This window comes from Uloborus diversus, chromosome 4 (assembly GCF_026930045.1).
Source record: "Uloborus diversus isolate 005 chromosome 4, Udiv.v.3.1, whole genome shotgun sequence".
NCBI lineage: Eukaryota > Metazoa > Arthropoda > Arachnida > Araneae > Uloboridae > Uloborus > Uloborus diversus.
The window spans coordinates 15,504,552-15,526,349 of NC_072734.1; the positions used below are offsets into that span (position 1 = coordinate 15,504,552).

Genomic DNA, 21,798 nt, shown 5'->3' on the forward strand with positions numbered 1-21,798 from the left:
CATTTGACTCGGAATCAGAAAATTCCAGGTTTGTGTCACGTCACAACAAAATACCCATCAAGTATATGTGTAGTACACGTGCTTGTTCTTTCCTTGGGTGTTAATGTCCTGGAGTTGGTTGCTAGCACTTATAGGGTGTTGTAGAGACCTCCCCCCCCCCTCTTTAGAACCATATCTAATTTTTTGGAGGTTTTAGATTGATTGATGCTACCAACAACTATCTGAGATGACTCAAACCGCCAGGTTCATTCGAGTTTTCAAGACTGTTGGTCCTGGATGCATACAAAGGTGTAGATCCATACAAATGTGATCAGATGAAATCTAAATGATGAGATAAGTTTTTGAAATAGCAGATTAATATCAGATATGGCAAAAGTTAGCCTAAATGAGGGAAAGGTATCATATGTATTCAGTAAAGCATTGTATAAAATTAATTGAATATACTTTTAATTCAAATCATAGCTATAACAAATAGTTAAAAGAAAAAGCTATCATGCAATTAATATTAGCGCTGTTAGTGTCTTTATCTAAAAATCAATGCTTACTTTAAAACCCTTTGCTTTACTAATGAAATGGCCATCTTAAATTTCTACTTGGTATGTAACTGCTTTTCATTGTTTAATTCTCAAATCCTATGATTTTTTTTAAAAAATTGTGGACTTAAAGTAAAAAAATTAAGAGAGACATTTAATATAAATCACATATCATCGCCTCAGAGCAACAGTAAGATATCTTAGTGCTATTTCTGGGATTAGATATTTTGCTGTGCTCTGAAGTGACAGTATAATTGAAAATTGAATACAATATAATGGTTATCTGCCCACACACACACACATAGTTGAAATGCTTACTTTTACTTTTTTTTTTTAATATAAGGAATGAGTATGTCGCAATAAAACTGCCATTATATAAAAAAACAGCAATGTCAAGTCTTTAAGAAAGAAATCTTTCAAAAATTTAAATGCAAAGAAAATTCACCATTGGTGGCTGAGAAGTATTAACATTATAAATCACACTATTGATGAAAACTTATGTTTTGAAAAAAATGTGGAGTTCTTGAAGGATGCTATTTTGAGAATCCACTGATAGTGTTCCTGGAATATCAAATAAATACAAATACAAATACAAAAGTGACGACCAGCAACAGGCTCTGGGCCCAGCTAGACTGGTCCTAGTCAATTTACAATCCCCAGTGAAGATCAATGGCCCTCTTAAAACTGTCTACTCCTTTACTCATTACCACCTCTTCCGGTAAGCTGTTCCAAGGTTCCACTACCCTGCTAAAATAATAATTTTTCCTAATATCCATGTTAGCCTGAGATTTAAATAGCTTAAAACAATGACCCCTTGTCCTGTTTTCAGTGCTAAACTTTAGCCCCGTAACATCTTTCGTTTTAATAAATTTAAACAGCTGAATCATGTCCCCTCGGTCTCTTCTTTGCTCAAGACTGTACATTTTTAGCCTTCTAAGCCTGGAATCATAATCTAAGTGGGAAAGTCCACTTGTTAGCCTTGTAGCCCGCCTTTGAACCCTTTCCAATACATTAATGTCTTTCTTAAGATAAGGAGACCAAAACTGAACAGCATACTCCAAATGGGGTCTTACCAAACTTCTATATAAGGGCAGAAGAACTTCTTTAGATTTGTTTGAAATAGATCTATTGATAAACCCAAGCATCTTATTGGCTTTGTTGCTAGCAATGCTGCACTGTTGGCTAAACTTTAAATCCTGACTTATTAGGACCCCCAGATCAGTAACTTTGTCTGCCTGACTAATGACTGAACCTTGCAAATAATAACTTGTACACTTATTTCCATGCCCTAAATGTAGCACTTGACATTTCCCAACATTAACAGCCATACCCCATTTATCAGCCCACTCCGTAATATGATCTAGATCCTCTTGCAGCTGATTTGCTTGTTCTTCATTTTCTACAGTCCCCATAACTTTGACATCATCAGCAAAACAATTCATGTTCCCAGAAATATTTTTGTGAATATCGTTCATAAAGACAATGAACAAAACAGGCCCTAACACTGATCCTTGAGGAACCCCGCTTAAGACCTCACTCCAATTAGAATAATTTCCCCTTACAACTACTCTTTGTTTCCTTCCAGTCAGCCAATTTTTTACCCAAATGAAAGTTCTCTCTCCTATTCCTATATCAGCTAATTTGCTAAGTAGATCAACATGCGGTACCTTATCGAAAGCTTTTTGAAAATCATTGTAAACAACATCTACAGGCTTCTTATTGTCCAAAGCCATGGTAACTTTGTCATAGAAATGTAATAAATTAGTTGCACAAGATTTACCTTTCCTGAAACCGTACTGAAAACTAGTCAATAGATTATTAGTCTCTAGAAAATTTACTATCTTAATTTTCATCAATGTTTCAAAAATTTTGCAAACCACCGAAGTTAGACTCACAGGTCTATAATTTCCCGCACTCCCTTTAGACCCTTTCTTGAAGAGCGGTGTAATGTTAGCCAGCTTCCAGTCCTCTGGCACTGTCCCCGAACTATAAGAAGCATTGAAAATGTTTGCGATTACATCTGCTAATTCCTCTGCACATTCAACTAAAATTTTCGGATAAATATTATCAAAGTTTGCAATATCAATTGCAAACTTGATATTGACAATATAATACAAACCTACCCATTACTATTTGGGTGCTCATAACTAACCATTTACACTATTTTGTTTTATAAAACATTTTGCATGCATCATCAATTTTTGTTTAATTATCATCCCAGATACAAGAAGTGTCAATAAAAGTTTTAAATGGCGCTGATAACAAGAAAACTAACTTCCATCTCTTTGAATCTATTGCAAGATTTACAGTTGGCGAATATTTTTACTTCTGTCTATGCATGTATTTTCATGTTTAGTGCATGACTTTATTAAGTGCTCCCCTAATTATCTTCAAAGACTTTACAGGTTAGTGAAAACATTTTGATTTTTACAATAAGCTATAGTATATGTTTTCAAAATATGAATTACTAAAGTAAAAGTTAAATAGTTTTCAGGAGTTTGAAAAAAATCGTATTTTGTAATTATTGACCCCTGGTATTTCATTCAAAATTCGGAATAAAATCTACTTTTCTAAGAAGTAATCAGTTTTCTGGTTAATATTTTATTGCTGCTCTGTGCTTTTTCTTTTATTATTGGTTACTGAGAAAATAATTATTTTTAACTTTCAATACATTTTTACTTATCATAATAGGGACATTAATGTTATATTTCTATGGGTTTTAAATGTCAATATTTTTTTTATGAATCATTAATTTGAATGCATAAATACATCGTCTTATTATTTCACTCATATTTTTGTTTAATAGATCTACTGGTAAAAGTGTTGAATAGGGGGACTTTGGCATGTAGTGACTTGTCTACTTTCTCCTTTTCATGTACCTACCGAGTTCACTGTTTTTCAAGAGAAATCTCCCACCCCCACCCCTTTTAAGTTTTATCCTATGACATTCTCCCCCCCCCCTCCTTTTTTTTTTTTTTGAAAAAACAGCTAAAGTTGTTTTTAAAGACTGCTACAAAACCCTCAAAATGCATATTCAAAATGCAATTCTTTGACTTATTTTTTACATTCAAAAATTCTTTTATGTCCTGATTTCAGACTTCCAATGAGAAATGCAATCTTTTTGCATCTGTGTTGGAAATTGATTTTTTTTTATATAAACTTTTTTTGAAGAAATATTTTTTCTCTCTTTTCATGAAAACCTTAATTGAAAAATGTAAGCAAAATTCTGTCAAAATTTTGAATGAGAGCTTAAATTTAAAATATTTTCAATGTAAAAATCCCCCCCCCCCCCCTTATTTTTCAAAGTAAAATCTACTGTTCATGTTTCTATCTAAAAAGTCAATAATGCCACTGGTGAAAAACAGAAAAATATTGTTTATGTCTCTATTCATTATGTTTGCTCTCATACTTTAATTTTATAGTTTTAATGAAATTTTACTATTCTTTATTATGCTAATATATTTATGTGGAGGAACATTTTGCATTTTAATTGAGCTGTTGTTTAATTTAGTTAGCAGATTATTTTACATTTTAATGGAACTTTTAATATAATTTAATGGTTTGTTTTATTTATTTAGATTATTTTACATTTAAAAGAAACTTTTAGTTTTATTATTTATTGAGTTGTTTTATTTTGTGATAAACTAATACTCTTTAGCTTTATTTCTTTCTGCTCTATGATATTGTATAATTATTTCAGATTGAAAGTTTTAAGATTGTTTTGTTTCATCGACATATGTGGTTCAATATTTTATTTTATACTTTTCTTCTAGAGTACTTGTATAATAACTATCTGTTTGCCGATTCTGTTGCCCCAAATGCATCAATTAAACAAAAAAGAGGAAATACCCATTTTCAAAAGAGTACTGCATCAAAGTAAAGCAACTTGGTTAACACATCAATTAACATTTTGCGGTCTATGCCTGAGCGTCACTCAGGTTGCCGTTTTTGGTGAAGGGAACTAAGCCCGAGATTCTATCGGGGTCAAATTTTTACTCTCTTAGCTATAAAAGTAGGAGTTCTATGTGTTTCTAACCTTCTTAGATAATACCTACACACCTTTTACTTTCAAAAAAATACATAGAAGGCAGCACCAGGCAGAAATAAGGTACAGTAGAAGACCGTTATAACGCACACCTTGGGACCACAGCTTTTGCGTTATACAGGATTTTGCGTTATATAGATCATTTCAAATTTTGAAACTAACATTCAGAATATATCTATATATTAGCACTTCAGAATGAGTTTCATCTGAAATGAATATTAAAGCACAAATACTACAATTAAATATTCCCAAATAAATGTGTTTCACAATCAAAAGAAAGTGCATTATCCTGCACTTCTGCTAGCTTCATGGTTTGCATAACATCTGCATTTCCAAGAGCCATCTGGTATTTTCTGTTTATTATGATTACTAATTCTAAATTTAAAAGCTTTGAATTAAGATGGAAAGATGAAAAACTTTCAAAATTTAATTTGCCTAACAATTTTTATTTTTGCAAAGCAAAACAGAGGAATTTTTTAAGCTTCAAAACCTATTGTTTACTTTTGAAAAGTTGTGCGGTTTATAGAGAATTGCGTTATATAGCTCGGCGTTATAATGGTCTTCTACTGTATTATGTCAATAAATTTTTGACATAAAAATTTAATTTTTAGAAGAATAAAGTCAATCTTGCGGGATCCCCCAGGACTGGATTTGGCGCGGGATTGGAAACCCTAGATAATGTACCCCTATTCTCATTTTAGCAAATCTATTATTATTATTACTGTCAAAACTATAATTTTGTCATTTCTTTATTTATGTTCTGAGATTTGTTCTCCAATTTCAGAAAAAAATCTCAATAGTGATGGTTTTAAAGCTCATTTTTGTCCTGAATGCTCCTACTCTACTACATGGTTTCAAGATTACTCTATTCACTTGCAGTCCCATTATGAGGATCGTCCTTTCAAATGCTGGTATTGTTTAAGATGTTTCAAACGAAAAGATCATTTGAGACGCCATTCGCTGAGCCATAGTGGAGAGCGTCCATTTTCCTGTAACCTGTGTGATCGAAGCTTTATTCGTAAAGATTATCTGCAGAGTCATCTCAATTCCCATGGTCTTCACTGAAGAACATTTTGTATTTTCCTTTCAAAAAAAAAGAAAAGAAAAGAAAAGGGTTGGGGGGGGGGAGGACATACATTTTAGCAAAACGATATTTTGTAAATTATTATTATTTTTTTTCTTTTTAGTTTGCTCTAATTCTTAAGGTTTAATCTTTATTACATTTAACTTCTTTGCATATAAGAAGTTATTCTGAGATGTTTAGTCCCAAAAAATTTTGTAGACAGTTTGTAGAAATACTTTGTATTTTGCACATTAAGAGGTCACTGAGAATGAGTGATATTCAGGAAGGAAAGCCAAGTACTTATTGTATGATCATTAGAGGTATGTATATGTTTAAGAAAGAAAATTAAAAATTTTCAGCCTGAAAAAAATGGCCAAAAATGCTGCATGTATCCTCTGGCACATTACATTTTAAGAAATCAGTCATGAAATACAGTAAACTCTTGATAATCCGTGGGCAGCTTATGCAGGGCCTTTCACACTTTCAAAAAAATCTGACGGTTATCTGAGTGCAGATAAATGCTGCCATTTTAATTCAACAATTTAAAAATGTATTTTTAGATACCTATATTTCTTTTTCACCCCTTAAATCCACTGGTATCAAGGTCCCCAAATTCAGACAAGTTGAAACCTAATTTTTAGATCTACACTACTTATGTGCAAAATGAGTGACCAGACCACCTTTGTTCCAAAAAAAAAAGAATCTCTCTTACCTTATATAATTTTGGTGTAACCTAGCTTGGTCTATTGCTGGTAAGCTATCTTCACAATTTGCTCATTTTTGTGTGTAATGTGGTTGCAAAAATTAGCAATCCTTGTTTAGCTTTTACACACATTTTTCACATTCACTATTATCATTTTTAGCTGCAGTTGAAATGTATGCAAAGTCATTGGTTTTTTAAGGTATTGCATACACTTGTGTCTTTTTTATCCATTTTGGGGGGTTATTCGCGAAATTCGCTTTTCCGAGGTTTCTGTAGCACCCTATTCCTTGGATAAAATCAGACTTTTTTTTCCCGCTTTTCATTTAGCCTTAGCCTCTTGTCATGTGTGACAATGTCTGGGGGACTGAAATATTTTTCAGCATTCACACTGTTAATTGGACTAGAAACTTTCAATAGCTGTGTTTGCAAAGCTAAAGTATAGCCATTTTGCAGCTATGCAAATTATATAACAGCAACAGGAGTTGTATGGCTAACGGCATTAAGTAGTTATCTATGAAAATGAATGTCCATCATTTGGTTTGCCCCTTGATAGTCTTTGAAAATTGGTATTCAAGCTTAAACGAAAAGCTTTTTAGAGAAAATTTAGGCTTTTAAATTATTTGGGCCACTTCTGCAGTGGCACAAAATGATTTGCCAATACACAAATTATGTAACACTGTATGGCAAAAAAAAAAAAAAAAAAATCTTAAAATTGCTTCTGACACCATTCTTGCTGATTTATATTTAAAAAAAAAACCTGTTGTTTATTACTTCTTGATATAGTGATAAACAATGAAGGTGATCCATCTCCAGAAATATAAATATGTACATTAATGCTATATTATGTGCATACTTAATTTCATTTTAAAACATAATTATCTTAATGTATCTGAATGTAACTTAAATAAATGTAATTAATGGGAGAAGTTTCTTAACTAAAGATGTGTGATATGACTTGTGTTCCTTCGATTCAGACGCTCTGTTTTTTCACTTTCTCTTTTCTTTTTAGTCCTATTTTATGTATTTACTTATTTCACATCTATTCATTTTTATTGTTATGATTTGTTTATTTATTTATTTTTTCTGATACATGATATTAGTGAACAAAAAAATGCTGGAAATGCTGCATTAAGAATTAATGGTTAATATTTTCATATTTCTATGTACAACTCCTTTGGTTTTTGTTAATGAATAATATCTATATTTGTATTTATATGTACAATTCCTGAGACTTCTGTTAATGATTTACTGATGTTCCCTGTTGTGTTAGAACTTTACTATTAAATGAGGACTTTACCATTTAATGGTCTTGTTATTGATTCTACATATCATTTAACTTCGTATTATCACTTTTAATTCTATTTTATTTATTTATATTGCCTTTTATTTATTTGTTTATTTAATGTATAATAATTGTGTTTAAAGTAACCACTTGTAAACAAAAAATGTCTCCTCATCAGCTGCTGCAATCAGAATTCATGATGAGTGTTCCAATTTCCATTTGCAGTAAACTCCTGATTATCGGCGGTCGGATTATCCCCAGGTCTTTTCACAATATATTTTATGAATTTTTTTAACGGTCAATAAATGTTTTTTGAACTTTTGACTCTTATTCTTCGTTTTTAGATTTACATATGTATATTTTTTATATATTTACTTTTTATATAGTTGCGACGTAGCTATAATTTAAATGTATGTGTGAGTGTTATTCATATTTATTCATATTTTTTGGCTGTTGTATACAGTAGTATCGTTTTTTACCTATTATTCAGATTATCTGCGGTTTTCGCTATCTGTGGTTACCATTCCACCCTACACTGTTAAAAATAACCCTGAAATTTTACGGTAAACGTTACTGGCACCCATGTTGCCAGTACCTTTTACCATAAAATCCTATTTTACTGTAAAATTTTACGGTAGAATAAATGAGAGTTTAAAAATGCAAATTTCAAAGAGCTGGTTCGATCTCGGGACCTTTAAATTGGTAGGCGGCTTTGCTGCCCACCATAACAGTTGGGACGCATCGAGTAAGGAAAATACGGTGATATTTGCTTCACACTGTAAGTCACATGGTGTATCAATTGGAGCTGCAATCGTTTATTTTTCTCGCTACAATTTATTGTAAAGTTTTTCTAAACTGCAATTACTCCATTTTATAGTAATTTTTGCCATAAAAGTTTCCTGAGTTTTTAGTAGTGTATTCCGCGGATAATCAGGAGTATACTGTATATGTACATTCCTGGGACTTTTTTTTAGTGAACAACTTATGTTTTCTGTTGATTTTAGAATTTTACTGCTATTGCTTTCATTATTTGTCTCAAAATGTTTGGGTTTCTTAAATCAGGCTTTGAGAACACATCTGATTGATGGGATTATTATGTCGCTATTCTAGCAGAACAATGAAGTGACTTTATATTTTTGAATAATTGAGTTGAAATGCTTAATGGTATCACAAAACCTTTGTGATACTATTAAGCATTAAGATTACAACTACTCAAAAACTTAGTCATGTCTTTGTTCTTCTGGAACAGGAATATGAAGTTTTGTTGAAGAAATAATCGTTCTATTTTGTTTCATTTTGAAGATGTTAATTTCAGATGCGTTACATTAAAAGTTGAATTGTTTTCTTTTGACTTCTGCCCAGTAAGCACATTTTGTATTTATTTATTAATTTTTTCTGCGTATAAAATTATATTTGAGTTACAAGTTTTTAATAATTTTAATTGGTGAATCTGTATAATATTGTGCTTTATTTAAACAGCAATATTTCTTGAATATTGTTTCGCAAGTATTTCTGCATGTGATTTTAAGGATAAGTATTTTATTATTTTCTTATTTCTATGCCTATTTTTAATTGAATTTTAAAAGGGTATAAATATGTTGTGCATTTAATAAGTATAACCTTGTACATGTTATTTATGGTGCCAAAATTATTTAAAATTGTTTGTAAAAATTTTACTGTTGTTAAAGATAAACTTATCTGTGTATGCACAAACAAGCTTATTCAATGCTTTTGTGCCAAAATATTGCAAATTTATTTTAAAACGTGTGTAACATGTTGGCAGAACTTACTTATATTGAAGAACTGTGAAGTTTTGTAAGATAATTTTGGAGCCAATTTCATTTTTTGATAAATGCAGTATATATTTAAAGCTTAGACTTTTAGTAAATATTTAAATACATGAATTGAGTGAGGCCAAAATGATTCATATATTTTTATTTCATTGCTTTTTTTTTCATCAAAAGTTAAGGGTCTGAATTTTTGTTGTCTGTATTTTTATTGTGAATATTGTATTCTTTCCATTTCTAAGGCAATTTCCATGTTAATTCATCTTTTCTTACACAGAATGTAACAATATTTATTCCACCTGGGGTTTGAAAGAAAATTATATAGGTATGCTACCAACACAGCAGCAATGTTTTTATTACCCACTGAATTATCATTACAAATTTCACTTGTGCAATGAGATAGTTGAATTAAAACAAACCTATTTTTTTTATGTTTGCTGCACTGTGTTGATTTATCCCAATGTGGTTCTTTTTTTCAATGGACTTACAGCAAATGTTATGTGTTCATGACCCCTATACCACATAATTTAACAGTATTAGGACTAAAAATCACAGTTGTGTTCTCTTCCATTGGCAGTGACATGTTGAGATGAGTCTTTCTAGAATTTGATTTTAAAGTGGGTGCTACATCACCAAAAATTTGCCAATTGTGAAGCAAACCATAAAGTTTGTAAGGATTCTCCATCAAATAATATAGTTGCTGCATTGGTCTTCTTGCTGGTCATTGCACCTTAACGGAGCTCCCCACTGTAATGGGTGTCGTTAATGATCTAACTTGCAGGTGTTGCCTCTTTCATGAGCAAACTGTTGCTCACATCCTGTGTGATTGGGAAGTGTTTTCTGCCTATAGGTTGGAATATCTAGGTCGTCATTTGCTGGGAGATTCATGACATTCCCAATCAATGTCTGCTGAATTTTGCTTCAGCTACAAGTCTGTTTTAAGACTTTTGTTTGGGCAGAGGTGTCCACCTTGGGGGGGGGGGGGGTTCATGGCACAGACTGCCATTGAATTTGGGGGGGGGGATGTTTTGAGGGATATTTTTCTTTTGGGGGGCTGTTGATTTGGAGGGCGTATGCCCTTGCTCTTAGGGTGGAGGGGGGGCATTCCTGGTTTGGGGGCTAGTATAGTAAGTCACAGTGCTTCATTTGGTTGAGCACTCCTTTCTTTCATTTCATTTCATAGTCTCTGCATTCATAATAGCCTCCCCCCCCCCTTTTTTTCTATACATTTTCAAAAACCCTAGAAAGAATTTTGTTACATCATGTACTTCAGTTACGTAAAAAGTATATAGTATATGTACTGATGATTTTTCTATGCTGAACTGCTATATTGCCAAAACTAACTGCCAAAACTATTATTAATCTTCTATGCTTAGCTATGTTTGCATTATTAATCTTCTATGTCTCTATTTATTTTGTGATGTTAATATAGTTATATTTTAACTGCTTTCTTCTTCCTATTGCTTCTTCACTGCGCCTCATGTAATGATTGACTGATTGTTTTTTTTTTTTTGAAATAACTGACTTTTTTATTGTCTTGAAAGCTGAATAAAAAAAGGTTTTTTCTGTAAGATGTTTTTGATTATTTAGTTTGTGTTCATTTTCTCAAAACTATTTCATAATAGAAAATTCATTGACATTTTATACCCCTTTTTTTAGTTAGCTGTTTTTAATATTATTTGATCCTGATTTTTATGAAATGTTTAACAGTAGTTTTAGTTTATTTTAATCTTTACATTTTACTGTCATATTTTTATAGGCTTCATTTTAGTATTGATGAAGTGGTGAATAAGACTTGAACTTGATTTTTATAAAATATTTAGAATTAATTTTACTTTTAGTATAAAGTTTTATTGTTTTATTTTTACTCTCTGAATGAATGTATTACAGCATGTATTATCAAAAGTAATACTGCATGAAAAGTTGATAGATTAATTTTTACTTTTGCATTTCATTTTTACTTTTTTTATGACAATCAACTTTGACAAAATGCTTCTTTATCAAACTTGCTTGTTGCTTGCTTACGAGCTTTCTTCTTGTGCTTACAAAATTTTTCAAAATATAAGTTAAAATGAATTGCATTTCTAACCAACGCTCCATGTACTGCTCTCCTTTTTTTTAAAAACATAATAGTGGTACATATCAAAAATTTGAAGAAACTTAATAACTATATTTAGTACTCTTTCTTTCCACAGTACTGGGTAACAGGGACCTGGGTACAGTACTGGGACAAAATCTGTTTACATTAAACAAAGTGGCATAAAAATGAAATTATCAGTAGTTACCTATTAAAGTTTCCCAATTAACACGAAATTTTCAAAGTTTAGCTTTATAGGCAAGTATTTTTTTTTAATAAAAAACAAGTGCAATAACAGCCAGTAACCTCAATAAGCTTTTGCTTATATTGTAGTATTTCATAATGAATCTTAAAAGTAGTGTTGAGCAAAACTTTGATTTTTTCTAATACTTTTTTTTTTTTTGACAAGTACTACTTTTGTTGCCAGTGAGCAGAATGTAAAAAAATTAATTAATTAATTAAATTTAAAAGAATAAAAATTCAGCATGAATGTGTGCTTGAAACAAGAAATCAAATCAATCATCAAAATGAATGAATGAATGAATAAGTAAAATGATGTCTTGTCCAGTCCATTCACAAAATTAATCATATACCCTTCATAAATGAAAATTTTATGTAAAAAAAAAGACTTTCAACTTTATTGTTTTAAGTGCTAATTATGATTTATTCAAAATTATTTTTAAAAGTTGTAAAAATATTTTTTTGAGTATTGTTATTTATTTTATCAATTTAAGTCTTTTTGATCAAAGGTCGAGCATAAATTAAATAGAAAAATATTTTTGTGTTAATTTAGAAAAAGGATTCATTGTAAAAGACTAGAAAAATATTTCATTTGTATAAGCAATATACATGATATACATGGATATACTTTTATTTATTTATTTATTAACGAAGCTAATTAAGTATTTGTGAATAATTCATTGCTCTATTCATCTTTTTTTTTTTAATTATAGGAAATGATTTTAGCACCAATGTTTTCTCCTTCTTTCACCATTGTCCTGAGTGCCCATATGCTACGAATTCCAAAAATGATTTATGCTCACACATGGTGACTCATTATGGCGGTCGTCCCTACGAATGTTCGTTCTGTTTCCGAATTTTCAAGCGCAAAGATCATCTGAAGCGTCACTTTGTCAGCCATACTGGAGAACGCCGCTTCAGCTGCGCTTTGTGCGGAAAGAAATACATTCGGAGAGATCATCTGCAGACCCATCTTACGAGTAGCCATGGTCAAAGTGCTTATGATATGAATAACTTAATTTTAGTGAATGATTTCAATCAAGTATGAAGTTGGAAACTGGTAAACTTCTTGTTTTTCCTAGGATATCAGTTTTGAATTATTTCACATTTTTTTACAATCTGTGATTTTCAGAGATAAAGGTAAATGTAGAGAGCAAAGAGAAATGTTTGCTCTGTTTGTAGTGCCACCTATCTGTTAATATTTGAATTGTGTAGCAACATGAGTAGTCTATTCCAGTCAGTTAAAATTTATCTCCTAAGATTAAAGCATGTGATAATACAAGCAGTTTTCAAAAACTCGTCTGCCCAGTATTTTTCACAGGGTCCTATATTTTGTGAAAAATCAAATCTTTTTGTGAAATTTCAAAATGTAAATCGAAAAATCAAAAGTAATGTATCAATATAGAGCAGATTTTTGATTTCCATACTGCTTTATTTAGTGATTTAATGAAAGTTCTAATTTGTTGAAATTTTAACCCTTTTTAACTACAGTATAACTTTGATTTAATGATACCCAATTTAGCTATTTCCTCAATTTACCGATACATTTCACTGGTCCATATTGGCTTCATTACCCTTGATAATGGTTAAATAAGGGTTCTACTGTATTCGGAGTTCTATGAAGGGACCTTAAATGGATCCAAATTTCTTCTGGCCAGACCCTTGCTTGTTGTAATGTTTTGTTTGAAGTCGAAAAAAAAAAAAAGCTATAAAATGATAAAGTTCTTGTTATTAACATTTTAAATATTAACTGAGACCTCCTATGTTTGGTGCAGTACTTATTTATTTAAACTTATTTTCATTTTTAACTGTTTGTATAATCAATCAAATGCATTCAAGGCAAAGTTATTTAATTATTTAAATGATTACATATTCATTCATTTATTTTTCCATTCATTCACTATTTAATTCTCTTTTTTTTTCTTACTTTAATTTATTTTTAAATTTTTCATTTGTATATTTTCCATTATGTATTTATTTCCTTCATTTATTACTTTATTTACTGACTAACTGCATTGCCCGGCTTTGCACGGTCTAGCTCGAAAATAAAAGTTATGTCAAGTGATGTGTGTTTAACAATCAGGCTTCAATTAGAAACAAAAAAAAAAAAAAAATCCCGTCCAAATAATCATTCTTAAAGAAAAAAATGGCAAATCAAAAATTCCCGAATAAATTAAACGCAACCCTTTATAAATACAAATAAAATCCTTAAAAAAAAGAAGAAGATTAATTGCCAAATAATAATCAAAATAGGAACATTTTCCCCCAAAACAAAAAAAAAATATTTAGTGACAACCAGGGAAAAAAAAAGTGGCAATCTTCTGAACACTAATTTTAAATGAGATCGCACAAACGATAGTTTTCCGGTATGAAAATAGAGTTCCATTAGGGTTAAAAGTGCTGTTTAATATTTTCCCGGTGATTTTACAGCCTTTTTTTTTTTTGAAATTCGAAGGAAGTGAATGAACTTTATGGGTATTTTTCGTAGGCTTTCTAATGGCGTCAAAATTGAACTGATTAGATAACTATTTCGAGTAGAAAGAGCCATTTAAAGCATTTTTGGGTCCTAAAATTAAAATTCTAATCGTTTTTTGGCATTTGAAAATCCCCCTACGTTCCTTCTCTGGTGCCCAAGTACATCCCTGCCAAATTTGGTCAAGGTCTGACGTAAACTGTGTATTTGTATAGGGAACACATATATATTCTTTGTTTTATTTATATAGATTTTTTTAAATCAAAACATCATAATAGGGGCATGAGGCCAATTTTTCGAAATGTAAGTCTCAAAAATGCAGCTTAAGGTGATCTTTTTCAATTTGGGGAGCATCATGACCCTTATGATCAGTACCTGGGTTTCCAACTGTTTCAGCTATTTCAGTAAGGTAAGTAGAATTCGAAATAACCTTACGAATTTGCTTGTGCTACGAAGTAACTTGATTGAATTTCAGAAGATGGAATACAAGAATAAATTAATTCAACACTGCCATAAATTATTATTATTATTATCATTATTTGAAATGTTGTGTATTTATATCATTTTATTGTGATAGAGCTTATGTGCCAATGGAATTTTGATTTTAGCTTTGTGAGTTCTTTGCTTAAACAAAGAAATCAAAAGTAGCAATAGCAGTTAGTGGATCTACTTTGTCTTGTATCAGATTTTCAGCCATACTTGCCAACTCTACTGTTTTTAACGGGAGACTCCCGTTTTTTGCTTCCGTCTCCCGATTTCCCGTTTTTTACGATTTTCTCCCGTTTTTGCAGTTTTTTCAGTCAATCATCAAAAAGTTTCACTTTCTTCTCAATAGATGGTGCTGTTTTCTAGTCTACCAATGTCAGGGAATAGGAATTTTTAAAATTAATAACTCATTTAATAAAAATTAATTTTTTATAAGCTTTTCACATTGCATGTTCAACGAAGCACGTGCTTTGCCGAAAATTGCAGCAGATTTCAATCTTTTTGCATTTTGAAATTATTTTAATTATTTTTAATGTTTGAAGTTATTTTAACATGTGTGTGTGTGTGCTGCCCTATACCTACTTATTTTATATTGTATTTTCATTATATATTGATTTCCTTTTTTTTTTGGATTTTTGTAAATAAATTTTGTAGCTACTTTTCTGGTAGAGACTGGAGAATGTATGAAACTTTAAGCAAATTCACTCCTTGTTATTTAGTTTTTCCTTTGCAGTATATTTTTCTTACTGCTACCAATTTGCTTACATCTGCAAAAAATCCCCATTTCAGTTTAAATTTACTATTTATGTTATTTAAAAGCATAATTTTATAATTCTGTAGCAAGGATATGTGGATGGTGAATCACCTATATACCTCTAGTAAAATCTCCTGTTTTTTTTCCTTCAAAGGTTGGCAAGTATGCCAGCAAGAGTGAAGGAAATACTGATTTAGCAACTGAAATGAATTATATTAGCACATAACGTGCTCAGGTGACAGACCTACATGCTCCGAACTTTGAGAGACCAAAGAACCTTTAGAGGTAATAAAGAGAACTTTACTAAAAGGGATGGGATATAAGCTGTTGTGAGTTAGTGGTATAACATGGGTATAAAGCTGTATGAGTTACACATAATTAAGAGAGTTTAGATCAGATTTCTAAGTGGGGTGTTATGAACTCAATGTTGTAAAATGTCAAGTGCTTCATTTAGGTTATGGAAGTTTTTACCTGCATTCATCCTTAGCAAGGAAGAAAAAGTTCTTGATCTGGATATTTCAATTAGTCAACTTCACATCTAGTCAGCAGTACAGCATAGCAAATAACAAAGCCAAAAGAGTGTTCAATTTCATCAATTATTCTATTTTGCATATTTCTACAGAAGTTTGATAAGACTTCATTTGAATTATGCTGTCCATTTTTAGTCTCTGTATCTTTAAAAATGTAAAGTAGATTAAAATTTTGTGAAGAAAAACTAGGGCTATGACATTTGTTTTGTGTGACATTTCACCTTTCAGATTTCAATTATGATTCCTGGCTTTAAAAGCTTCATGGATTTTGCCTTGAGCAAATAAGAGTCAGAGAGGATTTGATCTGATTATTTAAATTAATTAAACTGGCTGATATTCATGAGCTAAAGTTCTGTGGCAAACCATGTGTTATTGTTATAAGCATTTGAAGTCCAAAGCTATTCTTGAAATTAAGAAACATTGCTTCTTTAATAGGACTGAGCAGTTCCAAAAATTACTTCGTTTTTACATTAAATTTATAGTTTTGTTTTGGATCAGTTTGCTTTGAGGGGGGGGGGGGGGGGCAAATTTTGCTTTATCTCTTGTCTTTGATTTTTTATTTCTGTGTTTTAGTTTTACTTGTAGTTAGATTTTATGTATCTTGTTTTATTTTGTGATGGAAACTGTTGAGTAAATCCTAATTTGTGGTACTCATAATGATTTCAACTACGTTCCTATGTGAAGGATTCACAACAGTCTAATACTTAATTTGTGTTTGTATTGTATTTTGTTGTAACTGATTCAATTTATAATTGTTGAAAATTTAACTGTTTTAAAATGTATTAACTATTAAGAATGTTATAAACTAATGAGTATTGAAAATTCAACTGTTATGTGTTTTATGTATTTTGAAATTTAAATGTGAATAAAGTTAGCCGTCATTTTTGAATAAGTATTTGATGTTATAATTTCAAAATGCATTCAAATTACATGATCTAAAAACCATTGCTCCCTAGTTACATTACAGCATGTGGCACTGGGAATTGTCCCATTGGAAAAACTTTCTCTCTTTGAAAAAAAAAAAAAAAAAAAAAAAAACAAGCTGGTAGATACTCTAACTTAAAAAAAATATTATTGGGTTGTTCGGAAAGTCATTTCGTTTTTTTTGGGGTACATGAAAGACAGTTTTCGTATAATGAATAAATATTTTATTAAATTATATATTGGTCATTCTGGTCCAACACCTTTTGCCATCTTTCTGGCAGTAACATAATTCCCCTCTCATAAAAATTTTGGTCCTTGCTGGCAAAAAACTGGTTCAGGTGGTTTTTGACATCTTCATTTGAGGTAAAGGTTTTGCCATCCAAAAAATTTTGCAGGGACCGGAACAAATAGTAGTCGGAAGGCGCCAGATCTGGAGAATATGGTGGATGTTGCAGTACGTCCCATTCAAGCTGTAAAAGTTTTTGGCGAGTGACCAAACTTGTGTGAGGCTCCGTAAGGACATGGGGCACCCACACATCGAGCTTCGAGGTTAAGCCCATGCCTTTCAAATGGCCATAAACAGTCGAATTCGACAAATTTAATCTCTCACCGATCTCTCGTGTGGTTATTCGCCGATTTGCATCAACTAATGCCTTTATCGCATCTTTGTCAGCTTCGACCGGCCTTCCAGACCGTGGTGCATCTTCGACATCAAAATTGCCGGATCGAAATTTTGCAAACCAGTTCTGGCACTGGCGTACTGTTAACACGCCTTCTCCATACACATCCGTCAATTTTTTCTCGCTTGGACAGCATTTTTACCTTTTCTGAAATAAAAAAGTAAAATATGACGAAAATGCTGCTTATTGCTCTCCATATTTAAAAGGGCACCAACCAAAAACTACTGCATAGAACTAATAGAACTTTTTCACACACAAGCCTTGCAATATCAGCTCTCAAGACATATAATGGTTATGCGGCTTAAGTGTGAAGTTGGTTTCGAAATAACGTATTTAAGTCCTCTGACGGGAAAAAACGAAATTACTTTCCGAACAACCCAATAACTTACATTTAAACGTATTATTTTAAGAAGTATCTACAATTAAACTTTGCATTTATTTTATTTATTTATTTTTATTCTCTTTCTATACATTTGTATTGAAGGAAAATAGCATATCCCTCAATATGTTTGTTGTAAGTGCAAGATAAGCATCAGTATTTTATATCAAAGTGTTTTTACACTCTTGAATGTACTAATTTTTAAAATATAAGTATTAAGTTTTTATGAGAGAAAAAAAAAGTTTTATAATTTCTAAATTAATTTAGTATATCTGACTACAAAATTATCTTGACTATTTTGCTTTGAAAAGGGGAGGGGGAGAAAAAACTAACAGTGTTAAATAATTGCAGTCAGTGTTCTAAAATTCTTTAAGATTGTGTTTGTGAGACTAAGTTTTTAACTGGTAATCTTTTTTTAATGATTTTTATTGAAAGTAAGCTTTTCTGGCTTCAACATACTTGTTAAAGAGGCTTAATAATGAATTAAATTCCTGCTTTTGCTCAAAGCTTACATTTAAGCTATTCACTTCATAAGCTATTCATAATGTCTTCAAACTCTTTTCATTTTTATTTCAAGTACTGAGAACAAAGGAAAGTCACAGACTGCTAAATCAAGTGAATTTGGTTGGACTTAATGCATAAATTTTGCCAAAAACTCATACCTTTTGTGAATATATATATACATACTTAGGCATTTATATTATGGTTGTTTTGCATAAGGTGTATTAAAAAGAGGTTTTATAATTGTCTCCTAGTCAAATATTACAAATTGGGGATTTACTGAAATTATTTTTTAAAAATTAATCAAAGTTAATTTGAACTTAAAACAGCTAAATATATCTATGAAATATTAATGCATAGGGGAAAAAATATTGAGTGGAAAAGTTTTGCTGCGGGTATTTACTAATTGATGTCTGTAGTCTGTATTATTAGTATATTTACTAAATGTATCAAGACTTTTAGTAAAGTTCCTAACTCCCGATAAGTTTTTTTTATCGGTCCCTGAAAATGTTTTTAAAAAATCATATCGGTTCGTCAGTCATATTTTTATTTTTTATGTATTGGAAACAATCACAAGATTTTCAGGTAATATTTGTTTCATATTCAGTTATGGCCTGATTTTCTTTAGAACTTACATTGAAGCTATTCACTTAGGTACAATGTCATCAAAATAACTCCTTTTCGTTTTTATTGTAAGTTTTGAGTACAAAAAAAGTCAGAGGCTGCTGAATCTGGTGAGTATGGTGGATTTAACACTTCAACTTTGCCAAAATTCGTAACATGTTTAATGAGTTGCATACTTGCCAAATCTACTGTTTTTAGCAGGAGCTTCCTGCTTTTTTAGATGGTTATCTGATATCCCTCTTAAATTTAATTTTCATCTGCTTTTAGAAATGTTTTGGCTAAAATTGTTCTCAAAAACCTCTTCCAAGATTGAGTCTGGAAAAAATATTAAAAATTTCAATAATTGCTCCAAACTAGAGCAGTTTTTTCTCATCATTTCTCAATTTACCCAAAAATTTCATCAATGGGATTGGTAATTATTAAGGTAGTTTACCATTTCCAGATTAAAATATAATTCTAAGATTATTTTATTTAATAAAAATTATATTTTTTGTTTTGATACTGCTAATGCAATGAAAAATGCAATCTTTTTTGGGAGCTCTTATTTTTAAAAAATTGCTTTCAATAAAAGTTGTGTTATTTTAAATTGTTATTAAGATTTGTTAAAATGAATAGCAAAAATTTTGCTCAATTTCATTAATACTTTGTTTTTGAAATGTTTGAACGAAATTCTAATCATCATTTTAAGTGCCAGTTTTCAAGTACAATCCTGAATTAAAAGGTTTGATTAAAAAAGCCATCTTAGATATATTCAGTTTAAATCTTGAGGTTTTTTCTTGTTTTTTGGTTAAAAAAAAAATCTGCCATTTTTCTCCTGTCCTGTTCCTACTTTTTATGTTTCTTTCAAAAACGGCAGATATGAAATTGTGAAAAAATATTTTTACTTTTTGATTATCGCTATTTCTAGTTGAAATAGCAGATCCATAGAAGTTCCTTACTTTTTTATTTTTGATTCCTAGCTCCTTTTTTTTCTTATGAATCAACTACTAAAAACCCTGTTAAGTTTAATTTTTACTTTTCTCAAAATTTTGTAACATGTTTAATTTCATCCTAGGAAGCACAGACCATCAAAGAAAGAACTATCAACTCAATGAATATCCCAACTCCTTTCCAGTTTCGAATAAAGTAAGTTTGCAAAAGCACATGCTTGGTAGCTCGGTAGAACGCCCATTCGGTTGCAGACTTTGCCTGAAGTCTTTCAAGCGGAAAAGTCATCTGCATCAGCATTTAATCACTCATAGTGGTGCTCGTCGCTTTAGCTGTCATATATGCAGTAAGTGCTTTACTCGTAAAGAAAATTTGCAGTACCATATCGTTACTCATCATCAAGAATTCAATAACTTGATTTAGTACAAAAATAATAATGTACATTAGTTGATTGTACTCTGGTGCAAGTTACTTTAAAGAAATACTAACAGAATCTATCGAAAAAAAACTGCTACACACCAAGACATATTAAGAGATATTAAATAAGGATGTGATGTATTTAATATTGTCACTTCGATATGTTTTTTGATCTAAAGATGGCTTGTTATTTTACATGAGAAGCAGTAGTTGTTTTGGTTTGAAGAATACAAAATGTTTATTGAAATTTTATTACTACTACATAAAAATTTTTGAAAATGGCAAATTTATTTTGAATAAACTTCAAGATTTTTGAAGATGTGTCTTTTATCTGGAAACTAAAAATGGATCATTCATATTGTAAATGCAAAGAACTAATCAATTCAAATTTATTTTCATTGTGTGAACATTGATGTTGGTACCTGATTGAAAAGAGTACTTTTTAAAGCTGCTTTATTCAAAAAAAAATTTTTTACGGAGATGTGATTTTCTCCACTTTAATGAATTTGTATTTATTTATCTTCAATGTTAAATGTTTAAACTATTGGGGGGGGGGGGGATCTTTTTTTTTAACTTCGTTTTACATAGTCATGGACATATTAAAATGGTGATTTTTTTTCTCCTTTACTTTAAAAAGAAAAAAAAATCCTCTTACAAATTTGTGCTGCCAGCATTTTTTAAAAAGTTGAAAAAAATCTAAAATCCGTCCACTAATTCTATAATGCCTGCAATGTCAGCTGTTATTTTGAACATATACTTGTACATTGGTTGGATTGTTATTGTACATGATTTCAATTATATTGTGCGTTTGGATGTTTCGTACCATTTTGGCTGTGTTTTTTCGTAACAGGTGAGATACAATGAGAGGTTACTGTCTTATCTTTATACACAGTTGTAGCTTTTGTAATGCAAAAGTTTTTTTTTTTTTTAATTGTAAATATATTGGTACAACACAATTATAAATTTAATTCTTATAAAAGTTACAACCCTTATTTTGAATGACATTTTGTTGAGTTCCAGAATCAAGTGAGTTTTGTTGTGAATTAAAACTGACTGGTGCAAAAAACATCATATTATCATTTTGTTACTATTTACGTGTTACACAATCTACTCTTGTTGCCTCGGTGAGGTTTTGATATTCATTCGAAGTGTTCAGACAGAACTTCTGAAACTCAAAAAAGGGTATTTATTACTTGTCTAGTTGTATTCAATTCCAACCAGTTGTAAATGCTGACCTTGCTATTATTTATTAGAATATAGAAGTTTGGTAAGACCCCATTTGGAGTATGCTGTTCAGTTTTGGTCTCCTTATCTTAAGAAAGACATTAATGTATTGGAAAGGGTTCAAAGGCGGGCTACAAGGCTAATAAGTG

The 21,798-nt window shown here is 30.8% G+C and overlaps 2 protein-coding genes across 2 annotated transcripts in view; both read left to right on the top strand.

The window, feature by feature from the left end:
* LOC129219861 (zinc finger protein 530-like) overlaps positions 1-5,643 on the top strand; it is a 29,682-nt gene extending 24,039 nt beyond the window's left edge. The window contains exon 5 of the mRNA XM_054854173.1: positions 5,254-5,643. Coding sequence (XP_054710148.1) covers positions 5,254-5,643 — 390 coding nt within the window. The remainder of the gene's footprint in view (positions 1-5,253) is intronic.
* Positions 5,644-5,909: 266 nt separating this feature from the next.
* LOC129219864 (zinc finger protein 813-like) overlaps positions 5,910-21,798 on the top strand; it is a 31,196-nt gene continuing 15,307 nt past the window's right edge. Inside the window, exons 1-3 of the mRNA XM_054854176.1 lie at positions 5,910-5,961; positions 12,444-12,772; positions 20,136-20,206. Of these exons, the coding sequence (XP_054710151.1) occupies positions 5,910-5,961; positions 12,444-12,772; positions 20,136-20,206 (452 nt within the window). The remainder of the gene's footprint in view (positions 5,962-12,443; positions 12,773-20,135; positions 20,207-21,798) is intronic.